Source organism: Scyliorhinus torazame, chromosome 8, assembly GCF_047496885.1.
Source record: "Scyliorhinus torazame isolate Kashiwa2021f chromosome 8, sScyTor2.1, whole genome shotgun sequence".
NCBI classification, from domain to species: Eukaryota; Metazoa; Chordata; class Chondrichthyes; order Carcharhiniformes; family Scyliorhinidae; genus Scyliorhinus; species Scyliorhinus torazame.
Genome location: NC_092714.1, coordinates 137,205,401 through 137,230,499, shown reverse-complemented (window position 1 = coordinate 137,230,499; position 25,099 = coordinate 137,205,401). Strand labels below are relative to the sequence as shown.

The window sequence follows — 25,099 nt, the reverse complement described above, 5'->3', positions numbered from 1 at the left end:
CTGGAGAATGGACATGGGACTAATGGCAGATGAGGGGGTGTGCCTAAGGGTGAGGGGATGCATTGAAAAGTACTTGGAACTCAATGACAATGGGGAGGTTCAGGTGGGAGTGGTCTGGGAGGCGTTGAAGGCGGTGGTGAGGGGGGAGCTGATATCAATAAGGACACATAAAGGGAAGCAGGAGAGTAAGGAACGGGAGCGGTTGCTGCAAGAACTTTTAAGGGTGGACAGACAATATGCGGAAGCACCGGAGGAGGGACTGTACAGGGAAAGGCAAAGGCTGCATGTGGAATTTGACTTGCTGACTACAGGCACTGCAGAGGCACAATGGAGGAAGGCGCAGGGTGTACAGTATGAATATGGAGAGAAGGCGAGCAGATTGCTGGCACACCAATTGAGGAAAAGGGGAGCAGCGAGGGAAATAGGGGGGGTGAGGGACGAGGACGGAGAGACGGAGCGGGGAGCGGAGAGAGTGAATGAAGTGTTCAAGACATTTTATTCAAGACAAAAAATTGTATGAAGCTCAACCCCCGGATGGGAGGGAGAGAATGATGGATTTTTTGGATCGGCTGGAAATTCCCAAGGTGGAAGAGCAGGAAAGGGTGGGACTGGGAGCACAGATCACGGTAGAAGAAGTGGTGAAAGGAATTAGGAACATGCAGACGGGTAAGGCCCCGGGACCGGACGGATTCCCAGTTGAATTTTACAGAAAATATTTGGACTTGCTCGCCCCGCTACTGACGAGGACCTTTAACGAGGCAAAGGAAAGGGGACAACTGCCCCCGACTATGTCAGAAGCAACGATATCGCTTCTCTTAAAGAAGGAAAAGGATCCGCTACAATGCGGGTCCTACAGACCAATTTCCCTCCTAAATGTGGATGCCAAGGTCCTGGCCAAGGTAATGGCAATGAGAATAGAGGAATGTGTCCCGGGGGTGGTTCATGAGGACCAAACTGGGTTTGTGAAGGGGAGACAGCTGAACACGAATATACGGAGGCTGTTAGGGGTAATGATGATGGCCCCACCAGAGGGTGAAACGGAGATAGTAGTGGCGATGGATGCCGAGAAAGCATTTGATAGAGTGGAATGGGATTATCTGTGGGAGGTGTTGAGGAGATTTGGGTTTGGAGAGGGGTATGTTAGATGGGTGCAGCTGTTGTATAGGGCCCCAGTGGCGAGTGTGGTCACGAATGGACGGGGATCGGCATATTTTCAGCTCCATCGAGGGACAAGGCAGGGATGTCCTCTGTCCCCATTACTGTTTGCACTGGCGATTGAGCCCCTGGCGATAGCGCTGAGAGGTTCCAAGAGATGGAGGGGAATACTTAGGGGAGGAGAAGAACACCGGGTATCTTTATATGCGGATGATCTGCTACTATATGTGGCGGATCCAGCGGAGGGGATGCCAGAAATAATGCGGATACTTGGGGAGTTTGGGGATTTTTCAGGGTATAAATTGAACATGGGGAAGAGTGAGCTGTTTGTGGTGCATCCAGGGGAGCAGAGTAGAGAAATAGAAGACCTACCGTTGAGGAAGGTAACAAGAGACTTTCGTTACCTGAGGATCCAGATAGCTAAGTATTGGGGCACATTGCACAGGCTAAATTTGACGCGGTTGGTGGAACAGATGGAGGAAGATTTCAAGAGATGGGATATGGTAGCATTGTCAATGGCAGGGAGGGTGCAGGCGGTTAAGATGGTGGTCCTCCTGAGATTCCTCTTTGTGTTTCAGTGCCTCCCGGTGGTGATCACGAAGGCTTTTTTCAAAAGGATAGAAAAGAGTATCATGGGTTTTGTCTGGGCCGGGAAGACTCCGAGAGTGAGGAAGGGATTCTTACAGCGTAGTAGGGATAGGGGGGGGCTGGCACTACCGAGCCTAAGTGAGTATTATTGGGCCGCTAATATTTCAATGGTGAGTAAGTGGATGGGAGAGGAGGAAGGAGCGGCGTGGAAGAGATTAGAGAGGGCGTCCTGTAGGGGGACCAGCCTGCAGGCTATGGTGAAAGCCCCATTGCCGTTCTCACCAAGGAACTATACCACGAGTCCGGTGGTGGTAGCTACACTGAAGATTTGGGGACAGTGGAGACGACATAGGGGAAAGACCGTAGCATTGGGGGGGTCCCCGATAAGAAACAACCATAGGTTTGCCCCGGGGGGAATGGATGGGGGATATGGAATGTGGCAAAGAGCAGGAATAACGCAATTGAAAGATCTATTTGTGGATGGGAAGTTCGCGAGTCTGGGAGCGCTGACCGAGAAATATGGGTTGCCCCAAGGGAATGCATTCAGGTACATGCAATTGAGGGCTTTTGCGAGGCAACAGGTGAGGGAATTCCCGCAGCTCCCGACACAAGAGGTGCAGGACAGAGTCATCTCAAAGAAATGGGTGGGGGATGGTAAGGTGTCGGATATATATAGGGAAATGAGGGATGAAGGGGAGACTATGGTGGACGAACTAAAAGGGAAATGGGAAGAAGAGCTAGGGGAGGAGATCGAGGAGGGGCTGTGGGCAGATGCCCTAAACAGGGTAAACTCGTCGTCCTCGTGCGCCAGGCTAAGCCTGATTCAGTTTAAGGTATTACACAGGGCACATATGACTGGAACACGGCTCAGTAAATTTTTTGGGGTGGAGGATAGGTGTGCGAGGTGCTCGAGAAGCCCAGCGAATCATACCCATATGTTCTGGTCATGCCCGGCACTACAGGGGTTTTGGATGGGGGTGACAAAGGTGCTTTCGAAAGTAGTAGGAGTCCGGGTCGAACCAAGCTGGGGGTTGGCTATATTTGGGGTTGCACAAGAGCCGGGAGTGCAGGAGGCGAGAGAGGCCGATGTTTTGGCCTTTGCGTCCCTAGTAGCCCGGCGCAGGATATTGCTAATGTGGAAAGAAGCCAAGCCCCCGGGGGTGGAGACCTGGATAAATGATATGGCGGGGTTCATAAAGTTAGAGCGGATTAAGTTCGTCCTAAGGGGGTCGGCTCAAGGGTTCACCAGGCGGTGGCAACCGTTCGTCGAATATCTTGCGGAAAGATAGATGGGGGAAAAAGAAGGCAGCAGCAGCAGCCCAGGACTTGGGGGGGGGGGGGGGGGAGGGGAGGGATGGGGGTGTGTGGGGGGGGGGGGTGTGGCCTGAGACAAGGCAGTTGCCAATTAGGGCCAGTTTTTATTTTTGTTATTTAATATTTATTTATTTGTTGTTGTTTTTTTTTGTTTTTGTTTAAATAAAAAAGGTCATTATTATCTGTATTGTTATAATGTTGTGTAAAGGATGCACAATGTACTGTGTTGGTTGACCAAAAATTTTCAATAAAATATTTATTTAAAAAAAAACATATATTTCATAGATATATCTAGAAGTAGTTTTTCACTTCCCAATAGAAACCTCTATCCAGTCAGTCAACAAAAAACAGGTAAGAAAGCTTATTCTCCCAAAGGCAAATATTCCCTTGAATTGGATCCCCCAAACTTTTCCAGATATAAAAATGAAGTGAAAGCTAAATGATCTAAATGAAAGATCATGTTGAAGGCACAGAAGATTAATCCATTCCACTCAATTAGAGTAATTACATCACGCATATTAGCTGTCAGGTTGGATTCATCTATTCTGTTGCATAAGTGGACTAAAACCACTAATCCTAAACACTTAAGAGAGACTATGACACTTTGCCTTTGAGTCTACATATGATATGGTGATAGCTTTATTGGAATGTTAACATGTCCGGTCATCCAGTGTTTGCAATTTAGACTCACAAGGAAAAAGTAAGAATGGAAGCTTGCGGCATGGTCAATTAGAAAATTGCACGTTCAATGAGCAGCCATAGATGGCAGAGTAGTCAAGTTGGAAATGTCACAAAGGAAGAAATGGAGGTCAGTTCAGAGAAAATATAAACCACAACAGAAACATTCTGGGAACACTCAGCACGTCAGGCAACATCTGTGGAAAGAACGCAGGCAACACCTGTGGAAAGAACAAACTATTTATTTTTTTAAATAAATTTAGAGTACCCAATTCATTTTTTTCAGATTAAGGGGCAATTTAGTGTGGCCTATCTACCTACCCTGCACATCTTTGAGTTTGTGGGGGTGAGACTCATGCAGACACAGGAGAATGTGCAAGCTCCACATGGAAAGTGTCCCAGGGCCTGGATCGAATCCAGGCCCTCAGCGCTGTGAGGCAGCAGTGCTAACCACTGTACCAGCATGCCGCCCAAAAACAAACTATTTATAAATGATAAGCAGATTCATTTAAAACGGAACAAAACACAGGGACAGAGGAAGGGGAAAACAAATACACAAAAAATGAACTAACCTATAAAATGCTCAACTAGAAAATAAAATATATTTAAAAAGCAAGGCAAGTTTACCAGGATTATACACATGGACTCTAACCACCAGGGGATGGTCAAGATACATTAACTCAAATTGAGGCTTTATCTAATTTGTTAACAGAAAATGTTACTGTCAACTTAAGAACTTTCTTGCTAAAGAACAAGATTAGATTCCAGTATATAAAATGATGCAAATAAAAAAGAACAGTAAAATTGAGAGAGGAAAGGTAAATGCACAGTTAAAATTTAAATTTAGCCAAAAAAGTAGTAGCAAGCGCAGTGTAATGAATGTTATGGGGCATTGAAAAAAATGACAGAAGGTATCAAACAGAGGACAAATGAGGTAAGATATCTGTAAGACAGTATGTTTGGTGATGGTATTGGATAACTATACTTTCCTGGAGCGTGCTGAATTTGAGGAAGAAATTTCCTGGAGCTTTTTCTAAAATTGACCACATGCATTATTGTTCTCCTTCACTAGGATTTTGGCATTACTACTGATCAAGGACAAGATTACACTGCATGACTGAGCACCGATTGCCAAATGTTCTCCTTGTATGTTTAGAGTCAGTGAAATACATTCAACTGATTTTTTTAGATAGCAAGGAAAGAAACAACCCAACCCTTTAATTAGATTGATGGATATTTGGCAGAGATATTTGTCCTGATTGAACCTATTCCAGAGGCAACCTATACTAACACCCCAGTACTGTACTATACTAAGGGAGCACTACAGTCAGAAGTACCAACTTTTGGATGAGATGTGCAACCCAAGATCTCATCTGCACTTGAAAATAAAAGATTATGTGCCATTACTTGAAGAAATTAAAGGGCATTTATCCTCAGTGTCCTGTCTAACATTTGTCAACCACTAAAACAGATTATCTGGTAATTTTCTCATTCTTGGTTGTGGAAGCACGGTGTGTGCAAATAGGCTCAATGTTCCCTACATTACAATACAGACTAAACTCCTAAAAGTATGTATGGCGGAAGTGGGAGGAAGAGCTGGGGAGGATGCTACAGGCTGCGTTATGGGAGGAGGCTCTGAGAAGGGTGAATGCATCCTCTTTGTGCGCTAGGCTTGGCCTCATCCAATTTAAAGTAGTTCACAGGGCGCATATGATGGTGGCCAGAATGAGCAAGTTTTTTGAGGGGATGTAGGATAGCTGTGGGCGGTGCTTAGGGAGGCTCGCGAACCATGTCCACATGCTTTCGGCCTGTTCAAAATTGGAGGGATTCTGGCAGAGGTTCGCTGACGTGGTGTCTGAGGTGCTTCGAGTCCAGAAGTGGCAATTTTTGGAGTGTCGGAAGACCTGGGAGTGAGAGAAGCCGACGTTTTGGCCTTTGCCGGTAGCCCGGAGACGGTTCTTGTTGGTGTGGAGGGGCTTGGGGCCGCCAAACCCGGGGGTGTGGGTGAGCGACCTCGCAGAATTCCTCAGGATGGAAAAAAAAAATCAAGTTGCCTTGTGAGGGACTGTGGAGGGGTTTGCCTGGAGATGGAAAGGTTTTAGTTGTGTTTGATGATATATAAAAATACCTTATAAAAACATTTTTAAAAATAAATAAATAAAAGTACGTATGGGCTCTTTTGGGAAGCTTTGAAGTGATGTATAAATGTAAGCCTTTGTTTCTTTCAGAACAGCTAAAGGGCCACACCAGTTTAAGAACTGCCGAGGTGCAAAGTGCCTTACCTGCAAATGCTGCAGCTGCAACACTAAGTCCAACTGCTATCAGCGTTCCACCCTGTGAATGGAATGAAAAATCTTTGTTCAACAAAATGCAATTTAAAATAGGCAATTACAAATAAACAGAGCAGCATTCTTCTTGTACCTTGTGAAACTGTATCTTCATTTTGCAAAAACGGAATGCACAATCACATATCAGGTATGGGATCATGGCACTAAATGACGTGCCTTATAGCGGGGGTGATGGAGAACTAGGAATGCCAGGAAATGGATCACTTACAGCAGAATACCCAGACTTTGGCCTGCTCTAGTAGCCATTGCAAGTACGTGAACAGTCCAGTTGAGTTACTCATCAATAGCAACATTCAGAATGTTGAGAATGGGGATTGGGTGATAGTAATGCCACTGAATGTCAAGAAGAGGCTACCTCATTTACAGCCATATTCTGTGTCGGCAATTTTAGATTATATGCAAATTAATAGGAACATGGATTTATAAGTAGCCCAGAGGTAGGCACCAGCTAAGAACATAGGAATTGCTGGACTCACTTTCAGAGGACGTTCAGTAGATTGATTCCAAAGATATGGGGTTTGGCGTATGAGGAGAGATTGAATAGTTTACGCCTATACTCTCTAGAGTTTAGAAGAATGAGGGGAGATCTAATTGAGATATACAAGATGCTAAAGATATGGATAAAATAGACGTGGAGCTGATGCTTCCTCCTGTGGGGCATTCTAAAATGAGAGGTCATAATCTTAGAATAAGAGGTAGCAAATTTAAAACAGATGAGGAAAAACTACTCCTCCCAAAGGGTTGTGAATCTGTGGAATCCGCTACCCCAGAGTGGTGGATGCAAAGATAGTGAGTAAATTTAAGGAGGAGTTAGACATATATTTAATTGGTAATGGGTTGAAGGGTTATGGAGAACGGGCAGATCGGTGGAGTTGAGGCCAGGATGGGATCAGCCATGATCATATTGAGGGTGTTAGGCTCAGGAGGTTAAATTGCCTACTTCCGGCTCCTAGGTCGTGTTCTAGGGAGGAGATGTTCTGGCTGATTTCGCAATCAGCTCTTGGTCTGTAACATTGTAGGTAGCAGATGAGGAACAAATCAGCCATGATAGAATGGCGGAGCAGACTCGATGGGTCAAATGACCTAATTCTGCTCCAATATCTTATGAACTTTGCAAAACGTCTGGAATTAAATCCAGCTGCCTTAATTCAGTGGTTATGTATTGAAAGGCTAACACTGTCCTTATTGTCTTGCAGCTTCAGGCTCTCAGTAACTTGGAGGCAGGGCTAGCTTTGTTTAATTTCATACAGGGACTCAGGTGGTTAGCAACACTAGAAGCAGTGCTGCTCCAGTATCGCAACAGAGGTTATTGGTACCAGCAGGCATATACAGGTTAAAATGAGGAAAAATCTAATGATAATGGCGATGTCAATAAGGGTGGTGCTACTAACCTTAGCTTCTTATATTCCAACTCTAATACCAAAGTGGCAACCACCAACTCTCATCCCTAACCAAAAACCCTAATCACAAAGCTTTGACTTAACATAGGAATTAGGAGCAGGGGTGGATGACTCAGCCCCTCAAGCCTGCTCTGCAATTCAATAAGATCATGGCTGATCTGACTGCAAATTCAACTCCACATTCCTGCCTACCTCTGATAACCTTTCACCCCTTGCTTATGAAGAAGCCAATATTCAGACTCTGCTTCACTGCCTTTTGAGGCAGAGTTCCAAAGACCCACGCCTCAGAAAAAAATTATCCTTGTTTGTCTTAAATCGACGACCTCTTATTTCTAAAGTGACCCCTAGTTCTAGATTTTCCCACAAAAGGAAACATCCTCACCACATCCACCTTGTCAAGACCCCTCAGAATCTTTAACCCAAGATCACACTATAAATAGCAGTTGCCAACACTAATGAAAGAGTGCCTGTCCTGACCTCAGGACCGCTCAAACCACTTTATTAACCAATGAAGCACAATATTGGTCAGGGCAGCTAATATCATTCCTCTGCTCATCTTCTAGATTGTGCCATCCTTTTACATCCACCAAGAGGGACAGTATTCCCTCATACTCTTGTCGTGCCTGATAGGTGCCTTCAAGGGTGGAAATGGCATCATCTCATCTGAAAGTATGCAACTCCAACAATACAGTCTCTTAGTATTACACTGACGTATCGGGCTAGATTTAAGCCTGTGCTAAGTTAAGCTTCACAAGTAGGAGTTAAACCTACAACCTTCTGACTCAACTCTAAAAATGCAATCAAATTTGGGTGGCACAGTGATCATCACTGCTGCCTCATGACGGCGAGGACCCGGGTTCAACCCCGGCCTCGGGTTGTTGTCCATGTGGAGTTTGCACATTCTCCCCGTGTCTACATAGGTCTCACCCCCACATCCCAAAGATAATCAGGGTAGGTGGATTGGTCATGCTAAATTGGCCACGCTAAAGGGAGGGAGGAGTCAGAATGGAGCAATAGTGGTAGAAGACTCAATAGTGAGGGGTGCAGACAAGCATTTCTGCAGGTGCAGACGTGACTCCAGGGTGGTGTGTTGCCTCCCTAGTGTCAGGGTCAAGAATGTCACTGAACAGCTGCAGGACATTCTGAATGGGGAGGGTGAACAGTCAGAGGTTGTGGTTCACATTGGTACCAATGACATAGGTAGAAAGAGGGATGAGGTCCTGCAGCAGGAATTTAGAGAGCTAGGTAGCAGATCGAAAAGCAGGTCTCAAAGGTTATAATCTCTGGATTACTCCCAGTGCTACATGCAGGAATGGGAGGATAGAGCAGATCAACGTGGAGAGGTGGTGGTTTAAACCAATTTAGCAGGGGGATTGGTTATAGAGTGAAGGTACAGTAGTGGGTGATGCACAGCCAAATATAGAAATTACTAAGTCAGTCTAGAAGGCAGGGCATAGATAGCCATGCTAAGGCACAAGGGAGGGCAGCACAATGTTTAGTATCAGGTTCGATTCCTGCCTTAGGTGACTGTCTGTGTGGAGTTTGAACGCCCTCCCGTGTCTGCATGAGTTTCCTCCGGGTGTTCCGGTTTCCTCCAGAGTCCAAAGATGTGCAGGTTAGGTGGATTGGCCATGATAAATTGCCCCTTAGTGACCATGATCAATGCGTAGGGTTACAGGGATAGAGTAAAGGAGTGAGTCTAGGTAGAGTGCTCTTTCGTAGGGTCGGCGCAGACGCGATGGGCCAAATGGCCTCCTTCTGCACTGTAGGGATTCTATGGAATATGGCACGGCTGGGTGGAATTAATTTTATTGCAAGGAGTCTTATGGGTATTGTGGGCATTGATTAACACATGGGAGTATGCAATTTGATCAAGGAGTCAATTACTGAAGTGAAGAAGGATGATATATCCTAGCAGTTTATATGGGTGGAACTTACAAACAAAAAGGGGACAATCATGTTGCTGGAAGTGTACTATAGGCCCCCATTTAGTCAGGGAGAGATAGAAGAGCTGATACGTAGAAACCTCAGAGAAGTGTAAAAATAATAGGATAATAGAAATAGGGGATTTCAACTTCCTCAGCATTAATTGGGACAGGCAGTGAAGAAAGATGAGAACTTAGAGGGGGTGGATTTCTTAACGTGCATCCAGGAGAGCATTTTGAACCAGCATGTAGAAAGTCCAGCTTGTACAAAGTCCTTTAAGAACGGGGAGGTACTGGACCTAATTTTAGGGAATAAAGCCGGGCAGGTGGTAGAGGTGTCAGTGGTGGAGCATTTCCGTGATAGTGACCATAACTTGGTATGTTTCAATTGTGCAAAAGGGCAAAGAAAGACCAGATTTAAAGGTTCTGAATTGGGAGAAGGCCGATTTTGATAGGATAAGACAGGATCTGGCCAAAGTGGACTGGGAACAGCTACTTGCAGGAAAATCCACATCAGAGCAGTGGGAGACATTCAAAAAGGAATTCGAGAGTACAGGGCCAAAATGTTCCAGAGAACCCTGGATGTCAAGGGATATACAGGATTGGGTAAGGAATAAAAGGGAGGCTTCTGGCAGATACAGGGGTCTCAAAACTTTGGATGCCCTAGAGGAGTATAGAAAGTGCAGGGGGTACTTAAAAAATAAATTAGGAGAGTAAAGAGAGCATGAAAAAACACTGGTGGGCCAAATAAAGGAAAATCCCAAGGTGTTTTACAAGTATATTAAGCGCAAGAGGGTAAACAGGGATAGAGTAGGGCCCATTGGAGACCAAAGTGGTAATGCGTGTGTGAAACCGAAAAATGTAGGTGAGGTATTTAATGAGTTTTTTGCACCTATGTTAACAAAGGAGAAGGATGATATATGTATAGAAAGCAGGCAAGGGTCTTTAATATAATTGAACAGAGAGGAAGTGTTAGTGGTTTTAGCGGTTAAAAGTGGAAAATTCCCCAGGCTCAGATGAGATTTATCCAGGCTACTGTGTGAGACAAGGGAGAAGATTGCAGGGGCGCTGACATGAATTTTCAAATCCTCTCTGGCCACAAGAGAGCTGCCAGAGGACTGGAAGACAGCTAATGTGGTACCACTATTCAAGACGGGCAGTAGGGAAAAAACAGGTAATTACAGGTCAGTGAGTCTAAAATCAGAGGTAGGGAAATTATTGGAAAATATTCTGACGGACAGAATTAATCTCCACTTGGAGAGGCAAAGATTAATCAAGGATAATCAACATGGCTTTTTTAGGGAAAATCACGCCATCAAATTTGATTGAATTTTTCGAGTAGGTGACTCAAAATAATAATAATCTTTCTTCGCATCACAAGTAGGCTTCCACTGAAATGAAGTTACTGTGAAAATCCCCTAGTCGCCACACTATGCCGCCAGTTCGGGTACACTGAAGGAGAATTCAGAATGTCCAAATCACCCAACAGCACGTCCTTCTGGACTTGTGGGAGGAAACCGGAGCAACAAGAGGAAACACGGGTAGAACGTGCAGACTCCGCACAGACAGTGATCCAAGCTAGGAATCAAACCCGGGTCCCTGGCACTGTGGAGCAACAGTGCTAAGCACTGTGCTACCGTGACACTTGTAGGTGTGTAGATGAGGGCACTGCAGTTGTTGTAGTCTATATGGACTTCAGAAAGTTTTTTGACAAGGTCCAAATGGGAGACTGATGAAGATAAGCCCATGAGATCCAGGGCAATTTGATAAATTGGATCCAAAATTGGCTTAGTGGCAGGAGGAAGAGAGTGATGGTCAAAGGTTGTTTTTGTGACTGAAAGCCTGTGTCCAGTGGTATACCGCAGAGATTGGTGCTGGGTCACTTGCTGTTTGTAGTGTACACTAAAGATTGAGACTTGAATGTGGGAGGTTATATCAGTAAGTTTGCAGGCGACACAAAAATTAGAGTACAGGACGATACAGGCGGGCTGGTCAGATGGGCAGAACAGTGGCAAATGGAATTCAACCCTGAAAAGTGTGAAGTGATGCAGTTTGGGTGCTCTAACAAGGGGAGGGAATACACAATCAACAGTCGGACGCTAGGAAGTACCAGAGGGACCTTGGGGTGCAAATCCAAAGATCCCTAAAGACAAAGGAAAAAAATATCTCCGCACCTCAACCAACACCAACGCGAAAGGAGATGCCAAACAACAGCCACTCCAGAGGCGGTGTGGAAACAAAAAGTGGAAAAAGCCAGAAGATAAAGATATGATAGGTGAGGACCTTGAGATGATTGTAATCACTAAGGAGGCAGTATTGGGCAAGCTAATGGGGCTAAATGTAGACAAGTCTCCTGGCCCTGATGGGATGCATCCCAGAGTGTTAAAAGAGATGGCTAGGGTAATTGTAAACGCACTAGTGATAATTTATCAAAATTCACTAGACTCTGGGGTGGTCCCAGAGGATTGGAAAGTAGCAAACGTGACACCACTGTTTAAAAAAGGAGGTCAGCAGAAAGCGGGTAATTATAGGCCGGTAAGCTTAACTTCGGTTGTAGGGAAAATGCTGGAATCTATCATTAAGGAGGAAATAGCGGGGCACCTGGAGGGAAATTGTCCCATTGGGCAGACGCAGCATGGGTTCACAAAGGGTAGGTCGTGTCTGACTAATTTGGTAGAATTTTTTGAGGACGTTACCAGTGCAGTAGATAACGGGGAGCCAATAGATGTGGTATATCTGGATTTCCAGAACGCTTTTGACAAGGTGCCACACAAAAGGTTGCTGCATAAACTAAAGCATGGCATTGAGGGTAAAGTGGTAGCATGGGTAGAGGATTGGTTAACTAACAGAAAGCAGAGAGTGGGGATAAATGGGTGTTTCTCTGGTTGGCAACCTGTAACTAGTGGGGTCCCTCAAGGATCAGTGTTGGGCCCGCAGTTGTTCACAATTTACATAGACGATTTGGAGTTGGGGACCAAGTGCAATGTGTCAAAGTTTGCAGACGACTCTAAGATGAGTGGTAAAGCAAAAAGTGCAGAGGATACCGGAAGTCTGCAGAAGGATTTGGATAGGTTAGGTGAATGGGCTAGGGTCTGGCAGATGGAATTCAATGTTGCCAAGTGTGAGGCTATCCATTTTGGGAGGAATAACAGCAGAATGGATTATTATTTAAACGGTAAGATGTTAAAACATGCTGCTGTGCAGAGGGACCTGGGTGTGCTGGTGCACGAGTCGCAAAAAGTTGCTGTGCAGGTGCAACAGGTGATTAAGAAGGCTAATCGAGTTTTGTCTTTCGTTTCTAGAGGGATGGAGTTCAAGACTAGGGAGGTTATGCTGCAATTGTATAGGGTGTTGGTGAGGCCGCATCTGGAGTATTGTGTCCAGTTTTGGTCTCCTTACCTGAGAAAGGACATATTGGCACTGGAGGGAGTGCAGAGGAGATTCACTAGGTTGATCCCAGAGTTGAGGGGATTAGATTATGACGAGAGGTTGAGTAGACTGGGACTGTACTCATTGGAGTTTAGAAGGATGCGAGGGGATCTTATTGAAACATATAAAATTATGAAGGGAATAGATAGGATAGATGCGGGCAGGTTGTTTCCACTGGTCGGGGAAAGCAGAACTAGGGGGCATAGCCTCAAAATAAGGGGAAGTAGATTTAGGACGGAGTGTAGGGGGAACTTCTTCACCCAAAGGGTTGTGAATCTCTGGAATTCCTTGCCCAGTGAAGCAGTTGAGGCTCCTTCTTTAAACGTTTTTAAGAAAAAGATAGATACCTTTCTAAAGAATAAAGGGATTCGGGGATATGGTGTACGGGCCGGAGAGTGGAGCTGAGTCCACAAAGATCAGCCATGATCTCATTAAATGGCGGAGCAGGCTCGAGGGGCCAGATGGCCTACTCCTGTTCCTAGTTCTTATGTTCTTATGTTCTAAGCAAATGGCTGAGCCAGCAGACACACGAGGTGACAAAACACGAGTCTCACTGGTGACCCACTGCACAAGGAGCCCCACCCTCACCAGGGGCTGGAGGATGTATCTCTCAAGGGAACATAGAGAGGAGACGAAGACTGATATCCAGGCTCTGGTCAGGGTGGCGGTCACTGAAGCTCTGGCGACCATGCAAGTGGCCCCAGATAAGGCGGAGAGGCGATTGGAAGCCCAGGAAAGCACCATGAAGGAGCTCGAGAAGGCCTCAACAGACCAGGGTGATTGGATTGCTGTCCTGGTAAAGGAAATATCAAGGTTGGTCACGACACAGGGGAACCTGAAAGGGAAGATTGAGGACCAGGAAAACCGATCGAGGTGCCAAAACCTATGATTGTGGGCCTGCCAGGAGGGATTGAAGGTAGGAACCCCACAGACAATGTGGCCCAAATGCTGGGCGATCTGGTGGGAAGGGATAGCTTCCCCAACCCACCAGAAATAGACAGAGTTCACCGGTCGCTTCGTCCAAAACCCAAAGCTGGAGAACAACCGAGGGAGATAATCGCTATAATGCACTGGTTCCAAGACCGGGAAAGAATCCTGCTTGGGCAAGGCAAGCAAAAAAACTGTAACTGGGAAGGTCACTGAATCAGGATCTACCAAGAAATTGGGGTTGACCTGGCCAAGCTCTGGGCAGAGTTCAGCAAGGCAAAAGCAACCCTGTACAAAAGCGGCGTAAAATGTGGGATGCTGTACCCGGCTAAACTCTGGGTCACATTCCAAGATAGGGGGCACTTAGTCACGGCCTCTGCAGACACAAACAAATTTGTCCTGGAGAATGGTTTGGTGAAACAGCGACAGCGATAAAACGATCATCCGAAGAGACGTCATTTATTTACTAAATCAATTAACCAACTCGTTGAACACTTTGTGCGGGACTGCACCGTCTCATTCTGAGGACAGGAGGTGAAACAGAGGAAGGCATGAGCTAGTCGACATACTGGAAGTAGATCGGCGATACTCCGAAGCCCTGAGTGGAGCTCCTGGCGAAGAGGAAAAATCTACAAATGGACTTTGACCTGCTGTCCACGAGGAAAGCAGTGCACCAACTCTGCCTGGCATGGGGGACCCTGTATGAGCACAGAGATAAGGCCAGCCGCCTGCTGGCTCATCAGCTGAGAAAGTAGGCAGCAACGAGCAAAATAGTACAGATTAGAGACAACAAGGGCAAACTAATAGCAGAGCCGGAATAGGTCAACAAAGCATTTGAGACCTTCTACTGGGGACTGTACACCTCCCGGTCCCCGGCAGGGGACTTGGGGATGAAACAGTTCCTGGATGGGGGAGGACAGAAAACAATGGCTGGAAACACCGCCAGGACTGTGAGACGTCATGGAGTATTAACTCCACGTAGGCGGGTGTTATAACCTGCCTGCTTACCATTGGCTGGGGACTAATGACAATCCCACAATCCTGTGGGAGTATGAGCTTCCCCAATGAGGGGGGCGGAGAAACCATTAGTAAACTCCCATGTATAAATAAAGCTGGCCAGTTTGGAACCAGCAGGAAGAAGTGTGCAGCAGGGAAGTTGCTGCTGTTATATATATATATATAGTAAATAAATGTTATTACTTTGTATCCTTAAACCTCGTGCTGGATTCTTCGTGGCTCTCACAAAACTGGCGACGAGGGTTAAAATGAATAGCTGTCTACACTGCTGAAGCCATCTCCCTGGATTTTTGTTGGATACAGGTTGGAAGTTGTTTTCTATTATACCATGCCTCTGTACGGACGTTTGGATGTTTTTGATGCTGCGCTGGAAAGCTGGAACCAGTACGCACAACGGATGCGTTACTATTTCCGGGCAAACAATATCACCGAAAACGAGCGCCAGGTGGTCATATTGCTCACCGCCTGTGGCCCGCATACTTTTGGGGTGATTAGGAGCCTTACGTACCCAGCTGCGCCGGACACCAAAACGTTTGATGAACTTGTGAATTTAGTGGGGGGACATTTTAACCCAACCCCGTCCACGATAGTCCAGCGTTACCGGTTTAATACCGCTGAGGGGACCCCAGGAGAATCCCTTGCCGACTTTCTATCCAGGCTACGCAGGATTGCGGAGTACTGTGACTATGGTGAGACTTTGTCAGAAATGTTACGCGACCGTTTGGTTTGCGGTATTAACAATGCGGCCACCCAGAGAAAGTTGTTAGCGGAGCCAACATTGACTTTTCAACAGGCCATTCAAATAGTATTGTCCCGAGAAAGCGCAGAGCGAGGAGTACAGGAGCTACAGGGAATGGAAGTGCATGCCTTGGGGCGCAACCCCTTCTGTCCGAAAACGTCCCCCCCGAAGGGAGCCTTCTCCGGAATCAATGGATGAGGAGCCATTTCCGTGTCAGACTTGTAGTCGCCGACCCTGTCGCGGACACTGGTCATGAGGCGCCGTCATTCCGACCGAAACTGGGACCAGCCCAGGGGCCGTACCTTCCATGTGGATGAACCTGCGGCGACTACTCCTGAGGACGTGAAGAAGGAGGATGACTGCCTGCAGCTGCATTGTGTGGCAGCTCCCCGTGTGGCCCCCATTAAGGTGACAGTACGGATCAATGGTCACCCGCTTGAGATGGAGTTGGACACTGTCGCAGCGGTCTCCGTGATCGCCCAGAGGACATTCGACCGCATCAAGCAGGGTATACAGATCCTTACATTAACCGACTCACAGGCCAGGTTGGCCACCTACACGGGGGAACCACTGGACATTGCAGGAACTACAATGACCGGGGCCTGTTGTTTATGGACGCCAGGAGGTGCGCGGCCATGGGCCCAGCCTGTTGGGTCGGGACTGGTTGCGCCATTTGCGGTTGCAATGGCAGCACATCCTCCAAACAGTTTCTGGAGGGTTGACGGAGTTGCTAGGACCATACCCAGATGTATTCCAGCCCGGTTTGGGGAAAATAAAAGGGGCCGTAGCCCGTATCCAAGTCAAACAGGAGCCACGCCGTGCTATTTCCGGGCGCGCCTAGTGCCTTACGCCTTGCTCGAGAAGGTAGAAGGGGAGCTCACTCGTTTGGAGAGTTTGGGTATCATCAGGCCCGTCCGTTTCGCTGACTGTACAGCACCAATTGTACCTGTAATGAAGCCAGATGCCACAGTTCGCTTGTGTGGCGACTATAAACTTGCAGTGAATACGGCTTCCCGACTCGACCGATATCCAATGCCTCGCATAGAGGATCTCTACGCGAAGCTTGCAGGCGGACTCTCGTTCACAAAAATTAGATATGAGTCACACCTACCTACAGTTGGAGCTGGACACTGCCTCCCGACCATATGTAACGATTAATACACACCGGGGCCTGTATGAATATACACGGTTGCCCTTTGGAGTATCCTCTGCCTGCGCTATTTGTCAACGTGTTATGGAGGGCATTTTGAGAGGTTTACCGCGTGTCGCTGTCTACTTAGATGACGTTTTGATTACAGGGACGTCGGAGCAGGAACATTTGGAAAATCTGGAGGCTGTCCTTAAGACGCTTTTCGGAGGCTGGAGTCCGTTTATGTCACACAAAGTGCGTATTTTAAGCAAAGGAAGTAGTCTACCTAGGTTATCGGGTGGACCGCGAAGGTTTGCACCCCGTCGCAGAGAAGGTGCGCGCGATTCAACAGGCCCCCGCCCCGACTGACACTTCGCATCTTCGTTCTTTTCTCAGTCTCGTAAACTATTACGGGACGTTCCTCCCCAATCTGGCAACTACGCTGGCCCCGTTGCACTTTCTGCTAAAGAAAAATCACACCTGGGTTTGGGGTCAGCCGCAAGAAACCGCTTTCCGGCGGGTAAAGCAACAATTGTCGTTGTCTGGGTTACGAACCTACTATGATCCTGGAAAGCCTTTGCTCGTCACGTGATGCATCCCCGTATGGTATTGGGGCCGTCCTGTCCCACAAGATGGAGAACAGGGCCGAGCGGCCGATAGCTTTCGCCTCCCGCACATTGACTGCAGCGGAGAAAAAGTACGCGCAGATCGAGAAGGAGGGCCTGGCAGTGGTTTTTGCGGTGAAACGCTTCCACCAGTACGTGTATGGCCGCCATTTCACTATCGTGATTGATCATAAGCCTCTGCTGGGACTTTTCAGAGAGGATAAGCCAATACCGCCCATTGCTTCCGCGCAGATCCAGCGCTGGGCTTTGTTGCTTGCTGCATACGAGTATTCTCTGGAGCACAAACCAGGAACGCAGATAGCGAATGCCGACGCACTGACCCGATTGCCTTTATCAACCGGCCCCATGTCGACCCCCATGACCGGTGAGGTGGTTGCAACCCTAAATTTTATGGACACCTTGCCTGTCACGGCATCACAGATCCGTGAGTGGACCCAGACGGAGCCAGTCCTGTCAAAGGTTCGGCACATAGTCCTGTATGGTGGGCAGCATAGACAGCTCCCAGGCGAGTTGCGGGCATTTTCCTCCAAGCTTTCAGAATTCAGCGTGGAAGACGGCATCCTCTTGCGGGGGACGCGTGTGATTGTCCCGGAAAAAGGACAGGAGCTGATACTAAGAGACTTGCACAATGGGCATCCAGGTGTGACCAAAATGAAAATGTTGGCCCGGAGTTATGTCTGGTGGCCAGGCCTCGACACCAACATTGAGAAGGTGGCCCAAAACTGCTCCATTTGCCAGGAGCATCAGAAGCTTCTGCCGGCCGCGCCCCTACATCACTGGGAATGGCCAGGGCGGCCTTGGGCGCGCTTGCATGCGGATTTCGCAGGCCCTTTTCAAGGATCCATGTTCCTTCTATTAATCGACGCCCAGTCTAAATGGCTAGAGGTGCATAAGATGCTGGGCACAACGTCCTGCGCAACAATTGAGAAGATGCGTTTGTCTTTTAGTACGCATGGCCTCCCCGAGGTGCTGGTCACGGATAATGGCACTCCATTCACGAGTGAGGAATTTGCGAGGTTCATGAAGATGAACGGCATACGCCATATCCACACTGCCCCTTACCACCCGGCTTCAAATGGGTTGGCAGAGCGCGCAGGGCAGACATTCAAACGAGGCCTAAAGAAGAAGTCTTCCGGATCAATGGACACGAGGCTGGCTCGCTTTTTGTTTTCGTATCGGACCACCCCCCCCATGCGGTGACTGGGGTAGCTCCCGCAGAACTCCTAATGGGCCGGAGACTTCGCACCCGCCTTCGTATGGTTTTCCCGGACATTGGCGCAAAAGTACGCCGCACACAAGAACGGCAGGGACAGGGTTGTTCTCGGCATCGGCCGATTCGGCAGTTTGTGCCCGGTGACCCAGTGTTCGTTCGGAATTTTGCTGGTGGTGCCGTGGGTTCCTGGCGTAATCTTTCACGAAACGGGCCCTATATCTTACCAGGTGCAAGCCCAGGGTCGTCTCCGGTGCAAACATGTAGACCACGTTCGGTCCAGAAGACTATCCCTTCCAAAGATTCCCCGCCCCCGGAGCTCATTGCTACAGCCACAGAGACCAGACAATGGAAGGTAGTCCTCACAATCTTCCTCTGGTGCCTCACTCAAAGCCTGCGCAGGTCGTTACAGAACCGTGTGGAGATAGAGACGCCAAGATGACGGAGGCAGCAGACTCTGACTCCGAGCTGGAGACATAGGACGCATCAGAGGGGGAATCCTTAGGCCCACGGGCCGTGGATATACAACCGTTACGCCATTCATCACGGAAGCGCCGGTCTCCGTCTCATTACACGCCGCCTGATCCAGTGCCGCGTGCAAATGGTGTCCGGCCTGCGGCAAAACGAGTCCGACGCCCTCCTTCGTCAGGGTCTTCGGTGGATTCCTTGGACTTTGTGGTGGAGGGATGTTATAACCTGCCTACTACCATTGGCTGGGGACTAATGACAATCCCACAATCCTGTGGGAGTATGAGCAGACTTCTGCAAAAGATTTGCGACGGTGTTGACCCTGCACCTGTGGAGATGGTCACAGACCCGCTGGCGAGGGGCACCCTGCTCCCTACACTGGCACAAGCCTCAATTTCAGTGATACCCAAGAAAGACAAAGACCCAACAAAATGCGGGTCCTACAGACCCATTTTGTTGTTAAACGTGGACACGAAAATACTTGCCAAGATCCTAGCCAGGTGACTAGAGCAGGTCCCCGAGGTCCCAGGTTCAATCCTGACTCTGGATCACTGTCCGTGTGGAGTTTGCACATTCTGCCTGTGTTTGTGTGGGTTTTGCCTCCACAAGATGTGCAGGTTGGGTGGAGTGGCCACGATAAATTGCCCCTTAATTGGAAAAAAAACCTGGGTACTCTCAATTAAATAAAAGATGAGGGACAAAATTGAGACGGCAGGGCCTTCATGGTAACCTCAGCAGGGGAATTGAACCCGCCCCCCAGCGTGACGCGGCCCCCCGCTGTGCCCGTGCCCGACCCCCGCGCCGTGCCACTGTCCACGTGCCCGCCCCGCTCACCGTGCTGCTGTCCGCGTGCCCGCTCATCGCCGCACCGCACCTCGCGCCGCACCCTCTCTAACAACCCCAGGCTCCTCTCCACCACTCGACGGTGTCCCGCATGCCGTTCAGAAGAGCGGGCGCGAAATTCAAAACAGCTGCCAAACATCTGTGGCCGGAAGATAGACTGGAGAATTTTACTGTGTTGTTTCCCCCGCAAGATGACAACCTCTCCTTTAATCATGTGGGAATATATCCCGAATGCAAATCATATGTTGAAATATGTAATCCAAATCTCTACCACGGAATTATGTATTTATTCCCCCTTCCAGTTGTCAATCATTAGCGGTTTGGGTTCGTAGCCTTCTACTCTGCACCGACTTTAGGGAGAACGTGACGTTACAAGTTGGGGCTTGGCCTGGAATATCCACAGAAATAAGCCAGTTACTTAAATAATAATTGTGTGCCATAGATCAGGGCAATGGTTTATTTAGTCCTGCCACAGAACGCAGTAGGTTAAAAAGAAACTGTTTTTCACAACCTTAGATGTCCCAAAAGTGGTTGAGTCGATTAAATGTTTTAAAGGTGTAGCCGCCCTCCGCCGACGCAAGATGGCGGCAGACTATCAGCTACAGCATCCTCCAAACCCGCCACCACTATCACCGAGGACAAGGGCAGCGGGTGCATTGGCAAATCACCACCTGTAAGTCTACCTCCACTGTCCTTGCTGTCAAGTTGCTGAGAATTTTAATATACTATTTAACCTCTCCCCCTATTCTTTTGTCCTGCTCTTCCTTGGTCATTGCATCTGTTTTCTTCGGCCCCGCCCTTCCTTTGACCTCCCCTCCCCTGAGACCCGCCCCCTCCCCTTAGACCCGCCTCCTCCCCTCAGACCCGCCTCCTCCCCTCCCCCTCAGACCCGCCCCCTCCCCTCCCCTCCCCTCCCCTCAGACCCTCCCCTCCCCTCAGACCCGCCCCCTCCCCTCCCCCCAGACCCGCCCCCTCCCCTCCCCCTCGGACCCGCCCCCTCCCCTCCCCTCCCCTCAGACCCGCCCCCTCCCTTAGCCACTCTTTTCACCCACCCTTAGCCCCGCCCCCGCATGGCCACGCCCCGGCTCCCCTAAGTTTCACCCCCGCTCGACATGACCGCGCCCCGGCTCACTATAGCCCCGCCCCCTGGCTCCCCTCAGCCCCGCCCCGCTCTACATGGCTTTCTTTACATGCACTTTGCTTTCCGTAACTCCTCTCCGCACTTCGCCCCTCTCCTGCTTGCCAAGTTCTTGGCCCCGCCCCTGTTCCTTTGTCTCCCCTCCCCCGTCACATTCGATGTGAGGATGTCATGACGTATTACGTGCTGACGCTGCCGGTTGCTAAGTGGGAAGTTGCGACGTTTGCTGGGTTGTTTTGGCTCTCTTCGTTGTCCTGTCCTCTCCGGGTCATTCACTCACTCACTCAGTCTGTCAGCGCCCCGGATTCGGCAACGTCTTTCCCCGCACCCCCGCGGTAGCGGGACCATGAACCACTTCCAGGAGCCGGCGACGACTCAGGCGGGGAGGCGTGAGGAGACAGGCACACAGACGGAGTGTAACGCCAGAGGTGAGCGGGGAGAAATTGGCAGTGAGTAGATTCCGCGGACTACTGTCATTGCCAGGGGTTAGGTGTCAGGGTCTGTTTGGAGACCAGGTACGAGGCTGGGAACTGGGTCAGGAGACTGGAACCTGGGTTTAGGCCCAGGCCGGAGGGGGCTAGGAACTGGGTCTCAAGAGATTGGGAATGTGGCCAGGGGAACGAGTGCTATGGTCAGAAGAATGGCACCAGGGAACTGGGGCCAGGTGACCAGATGACAATGTCAGTAGATGGGGGCCAGGTGTCAGGTACGACTGATGCCAAGGTCAGGAGATTATGACCACAGACTGGGGCAATGCCAGGGCCAGGTAATCAGGTGCCAGAGTCATAGAATTTCTACAGTGAAGAGATGATTTGGCCCATCGAGTCGACATCGACCCTCTGATGGAGCACCATAACTAGGCCCATTTCCCCACCCTACCTCCGTAACCAAAGGGCAATTTACCATGGCCAATCCCCTAACCTGCACATTTTTGGACTGTGGGAGAAAACTGGAGTGCCCGAGGAAACCCACACAACATTGGGGGGTAAAGTGCAAGGCCGGAATTGAACCCTGGTGTTGTGACGCAGCAGTGTGATTCACTGTGCCACTGTGTTGCCCACTGGGGACTGGGTCAAACCAGAGGGCCAAGTGCCAGGACCAGGAGACTGGGGCCAAAGCCATGGACTGGTGTCAGGATTGAGAGGACCAGGACATTAGGATCCCATGGGTTTTCTATTGATGTGTTAGCCAATGTTTTTTTAGAATTTATTCAGGCATTTGTATTAACAAACAACAGATAAGAGCAGAAGTGAAATTGTACAACATAATAAATAACCACCTGCCACTCTCCTCCCCCCCCCCGCCTTATCCCCTCCTCCCCCCCCCCGCCTTATCCCCTCCTCCCCCCGCCCCCCCCGCCTTATCCCCTCCTCCCCCCCCCTTATCCCGTCCTCCCCCCCCCCCCTTATCCCGTCCTCCCATCTGCCTTCCCCATTTTAACCCCCTCAATCCCCCCTCCCACTCTGCTGACACCTCAATTAAAGAAGTTAATGAACAGCTTCCATCTCCGACCAAATCTCATCCACATGGACAGCACGGTAGCGCAAGTGGATAGCACTGTGGCTTCACAGCACCAGAGTCCCAGGTTCGATTCCTCGCTGGGTCACTGTCTGTGCAGATTCTGCATGTTCTCCTCGTGTCTGTGTGGGTTTCCTCCGGGTGCTCCGGTTTCCTTCCACAGTCCAAAGACGAGCAGGTTAGGTGGATTGGCCATGGTAAATTGCCCTTAGTGACCAAAAAAAAAGGTTAGGAGGGGTTATTTGGCTACGGGGATAGGGTGAAAGTGAGGGCTTAAGTGGGTCGGTGCAGACTCGATGGGCCGAATGGTCTTCTGCACTGTGTATTCTATGTTCTATCCCCGCTTTCGGTGGCTTGAGTCCCTCCACCCAAGTGAAATCTGTCTCCGGGCTAACTGGGAGGCAAAGGCCAAAACATCGGCCTTTCTCGCCCCCTGAACACCCCAAATATTACTACCTCTGGACTCGGGCCACCTTCACCCCCAACACCTCGGACATTACATCTGCAAATCCCTGCCAGAACCCCTTCAGTTTTGACATGCCCAGAAAATGTGGACATGACTCACGGGCCTCCCAGCGCACCGCCCACACCTGTCCTCTACTCCCTCAAAGAACCTACTCATCCTCTCCACTGTCACATGTGCCCTGTGGACTACCTTAAACTGAATAAGACTGAGCCTTGCACACGACGAGGACGCCGTGTCAGTCAATCGTAATAGTTTTTAAAAGTTAGTAGCATTAACATCTGCCATGATCTTAACTAACTGTGTTGACAATTGTTGCCAATTGGCACCGGAGACGCCAATAATGATGCTCTTTTAACTGGATACTGATATGACAGTTATTAATGATATTGCTTTTCAGAGTCGCCAGGTATCAAATTATACCACCACAAGGTTTTACCGGATATCGATCAAAGACCAAACAACCAGTTAGTTAGTTCAAGTTCAATGATAGTTTATTTACACACAAGAATTACTTCGACATTACTAAAACACTACAAGCTAAATTACACCTAATGCTACAACAACCTGTACTTAACTTCAGGCACTCGGCTTTATGCAGAGGAACAAGGCCTTTGTTCAGATCTTGCGTGGCTGGGTCTGGAGAAGTGACTTTGTTTCTGCTGGGCTCATCCGTCTTGTAGTGATCGTTGTTCTTGAACTTATCTTCTGGTCGTGATGCTACACTTGGTTTTAGGCGGAGGTCGGGGCCAAGAGAGACCGAGCGCCGGGGCCAAGAGAGACTGAACACATGGCAGTGTCTCTCTTTATCCTTCTGGGGTTTCGCGTTCTTTTGGCCGGTCCTTCGCTTTGGACCCAATAATTCGGCAGGCTTCGATTACTGCCTTCGATTTTGGTGAATAAAGGGGCGGGTGTCTTGATGGGGGGGCATGTCCTGAGCGGTCATTGACCTTGGCTTTTTGGGTTCCCTGAGCAAAGGGAGTGATGCTGGTGAGTCTGTTTATGCATCTGTTACTGGAGTACAGGTCTTTTGTTCTGGGGAAATGGGCCATTAGAATGCCATGTAGCTGGGGGTTTCGATAGCATCTAGTTATCTGAGTTGCCAATATACATAAACTCTGACCGTCTGAGTTCTGGGTTGCCCATATTTCCCATGGTCCTTTGCAGGTGGCCATATTTCCTGGGATCCTTTGTAAGTGGCCATCCCAGATGGCTACACAGCCCACAAACTATTTGCATGTAACACCTGGAAATGAGGAGTTGTTAAAAGGGAATGACTTAAAATAATCACTTCTGTTATCATGTCCAATATCCAATACCTGATGAGCTGAAATGAACTCTAATTGAATATTGAGAAAACCAAAGCCATCACTTTCAGCCCTTAAAGCTCAAACTCTGTTCCCTTACCATCGATTCCATCCTTCTGCTACTTTTAGATTGTAACCTTGATGTCCTAGTTGATCTCGAGTTAAGCAAATATAGCAGAACATTCCCAAGGTACTTCACATCAGTGTAACACCGAGCCAAAGGAGGAGACATTGGGGAGACAGGTTGGTCAAAAAGAGTTTTTATGGCGGAACGTGGAGGTGAGGTAGAGAGATTTATGGAGAGAATTCCTGATATTTCATCCCTTTTAAATATCAACAACCAGGAGGCTCTATAATACCAGTAGATAAAAAGCGTATCATAACAAATATCAGTGACTCCAATCTCCTCCTAGACTTAAAAACGTTGATTTATGGGATGCGGGCATCGCTGGCTAAGCTAGCATTTATTGCCCATCCCGAGGTGCCCTTCAGAAGGTGGTGGTGAGCTGCCTTCTTAAACTGCTGCAGACCCTGAGGTGTAGGTTCACCTACAGTGCTGTTAGGGCGGAGTTCATAGAATCCCTACAGTACAGAAGGAGGCTATTTGGCCCATTGAGTCTGGACCGACCCTTCGAATGAGCTACCCATTACAGTTCCCCTTCCACCCCACCCTATCCCTGTAACCCCATAAGCTAACCAGCACATCCCTGGACATTAAGGGGCAATTTAACATGGCCAATCCACCTAATCTGCACACCTTTGGACTGTGGGAGGAAACAGGAGCACCCGGAGGAAACCACGCAAAAAAGGGTGAAATGGGCAAACTCGACATGGACAGTCGCCCAAGGCCGGAATTGAACCCGGGTCCCTGGCGCTG

At 48.8% G+C, this 25,099-nt stretch overlaps 2 protein-coding genes across 4 annotated transcripts in view; one reads left to right on the top strand and one right to left on the bottom strand.

The window, feature by feature from the left end:
- Positions 1-19,901, bottom strand: part of dnajc15 (DnaJ (Hsp40) homolog, subfamily C, member 15) — a 43,313-nt gene extending 23,412 nt beyond the window's left edge. For all 3 annotated transcript variants that reach the window (XR_011948716.1, XM_072514245.1, XM_072514246.1), the window contains exons 1-2: positions 19,788-19,901; positions 6,018-6,069 (exon numbers count right to left, since the gene is read on the bottom strand). Coding sequence is in view for 2 of the 3 variants with exons in the window: in XM_072514245.1 (XP_072370346.1) it covers positions 6,018-6,069; positions 19,788-19,814 (79 nt within the window). In the remaining variant the exon portion in view is untranslated. The remainder of the gene's footprint in view (positions 1-6,017; positions 6,070-19,787) is intronic.
- A 1,095-nt stretch (positions 19,902-20,996) lies between these two features.
- Positions 20,997-25,099, top strand: part of cdadc1 (cytidine and dCMP deaminase domain containing 1) — a 131,367-nt gene continuing 127,264 nt past the window's right edge. The window contains exon 1 of the mRNA XM_072514244.1: positions 20,997-21,362. Within this exon, the coding sequence (XP_072370345.1) occupies positions 21,281-21,362 (82 nt within the window). The 5' untranslated portion in view covers positions 20,997-21,280. The remainder of the gene's footprint in view (positions 21,363-25,099) is intronic.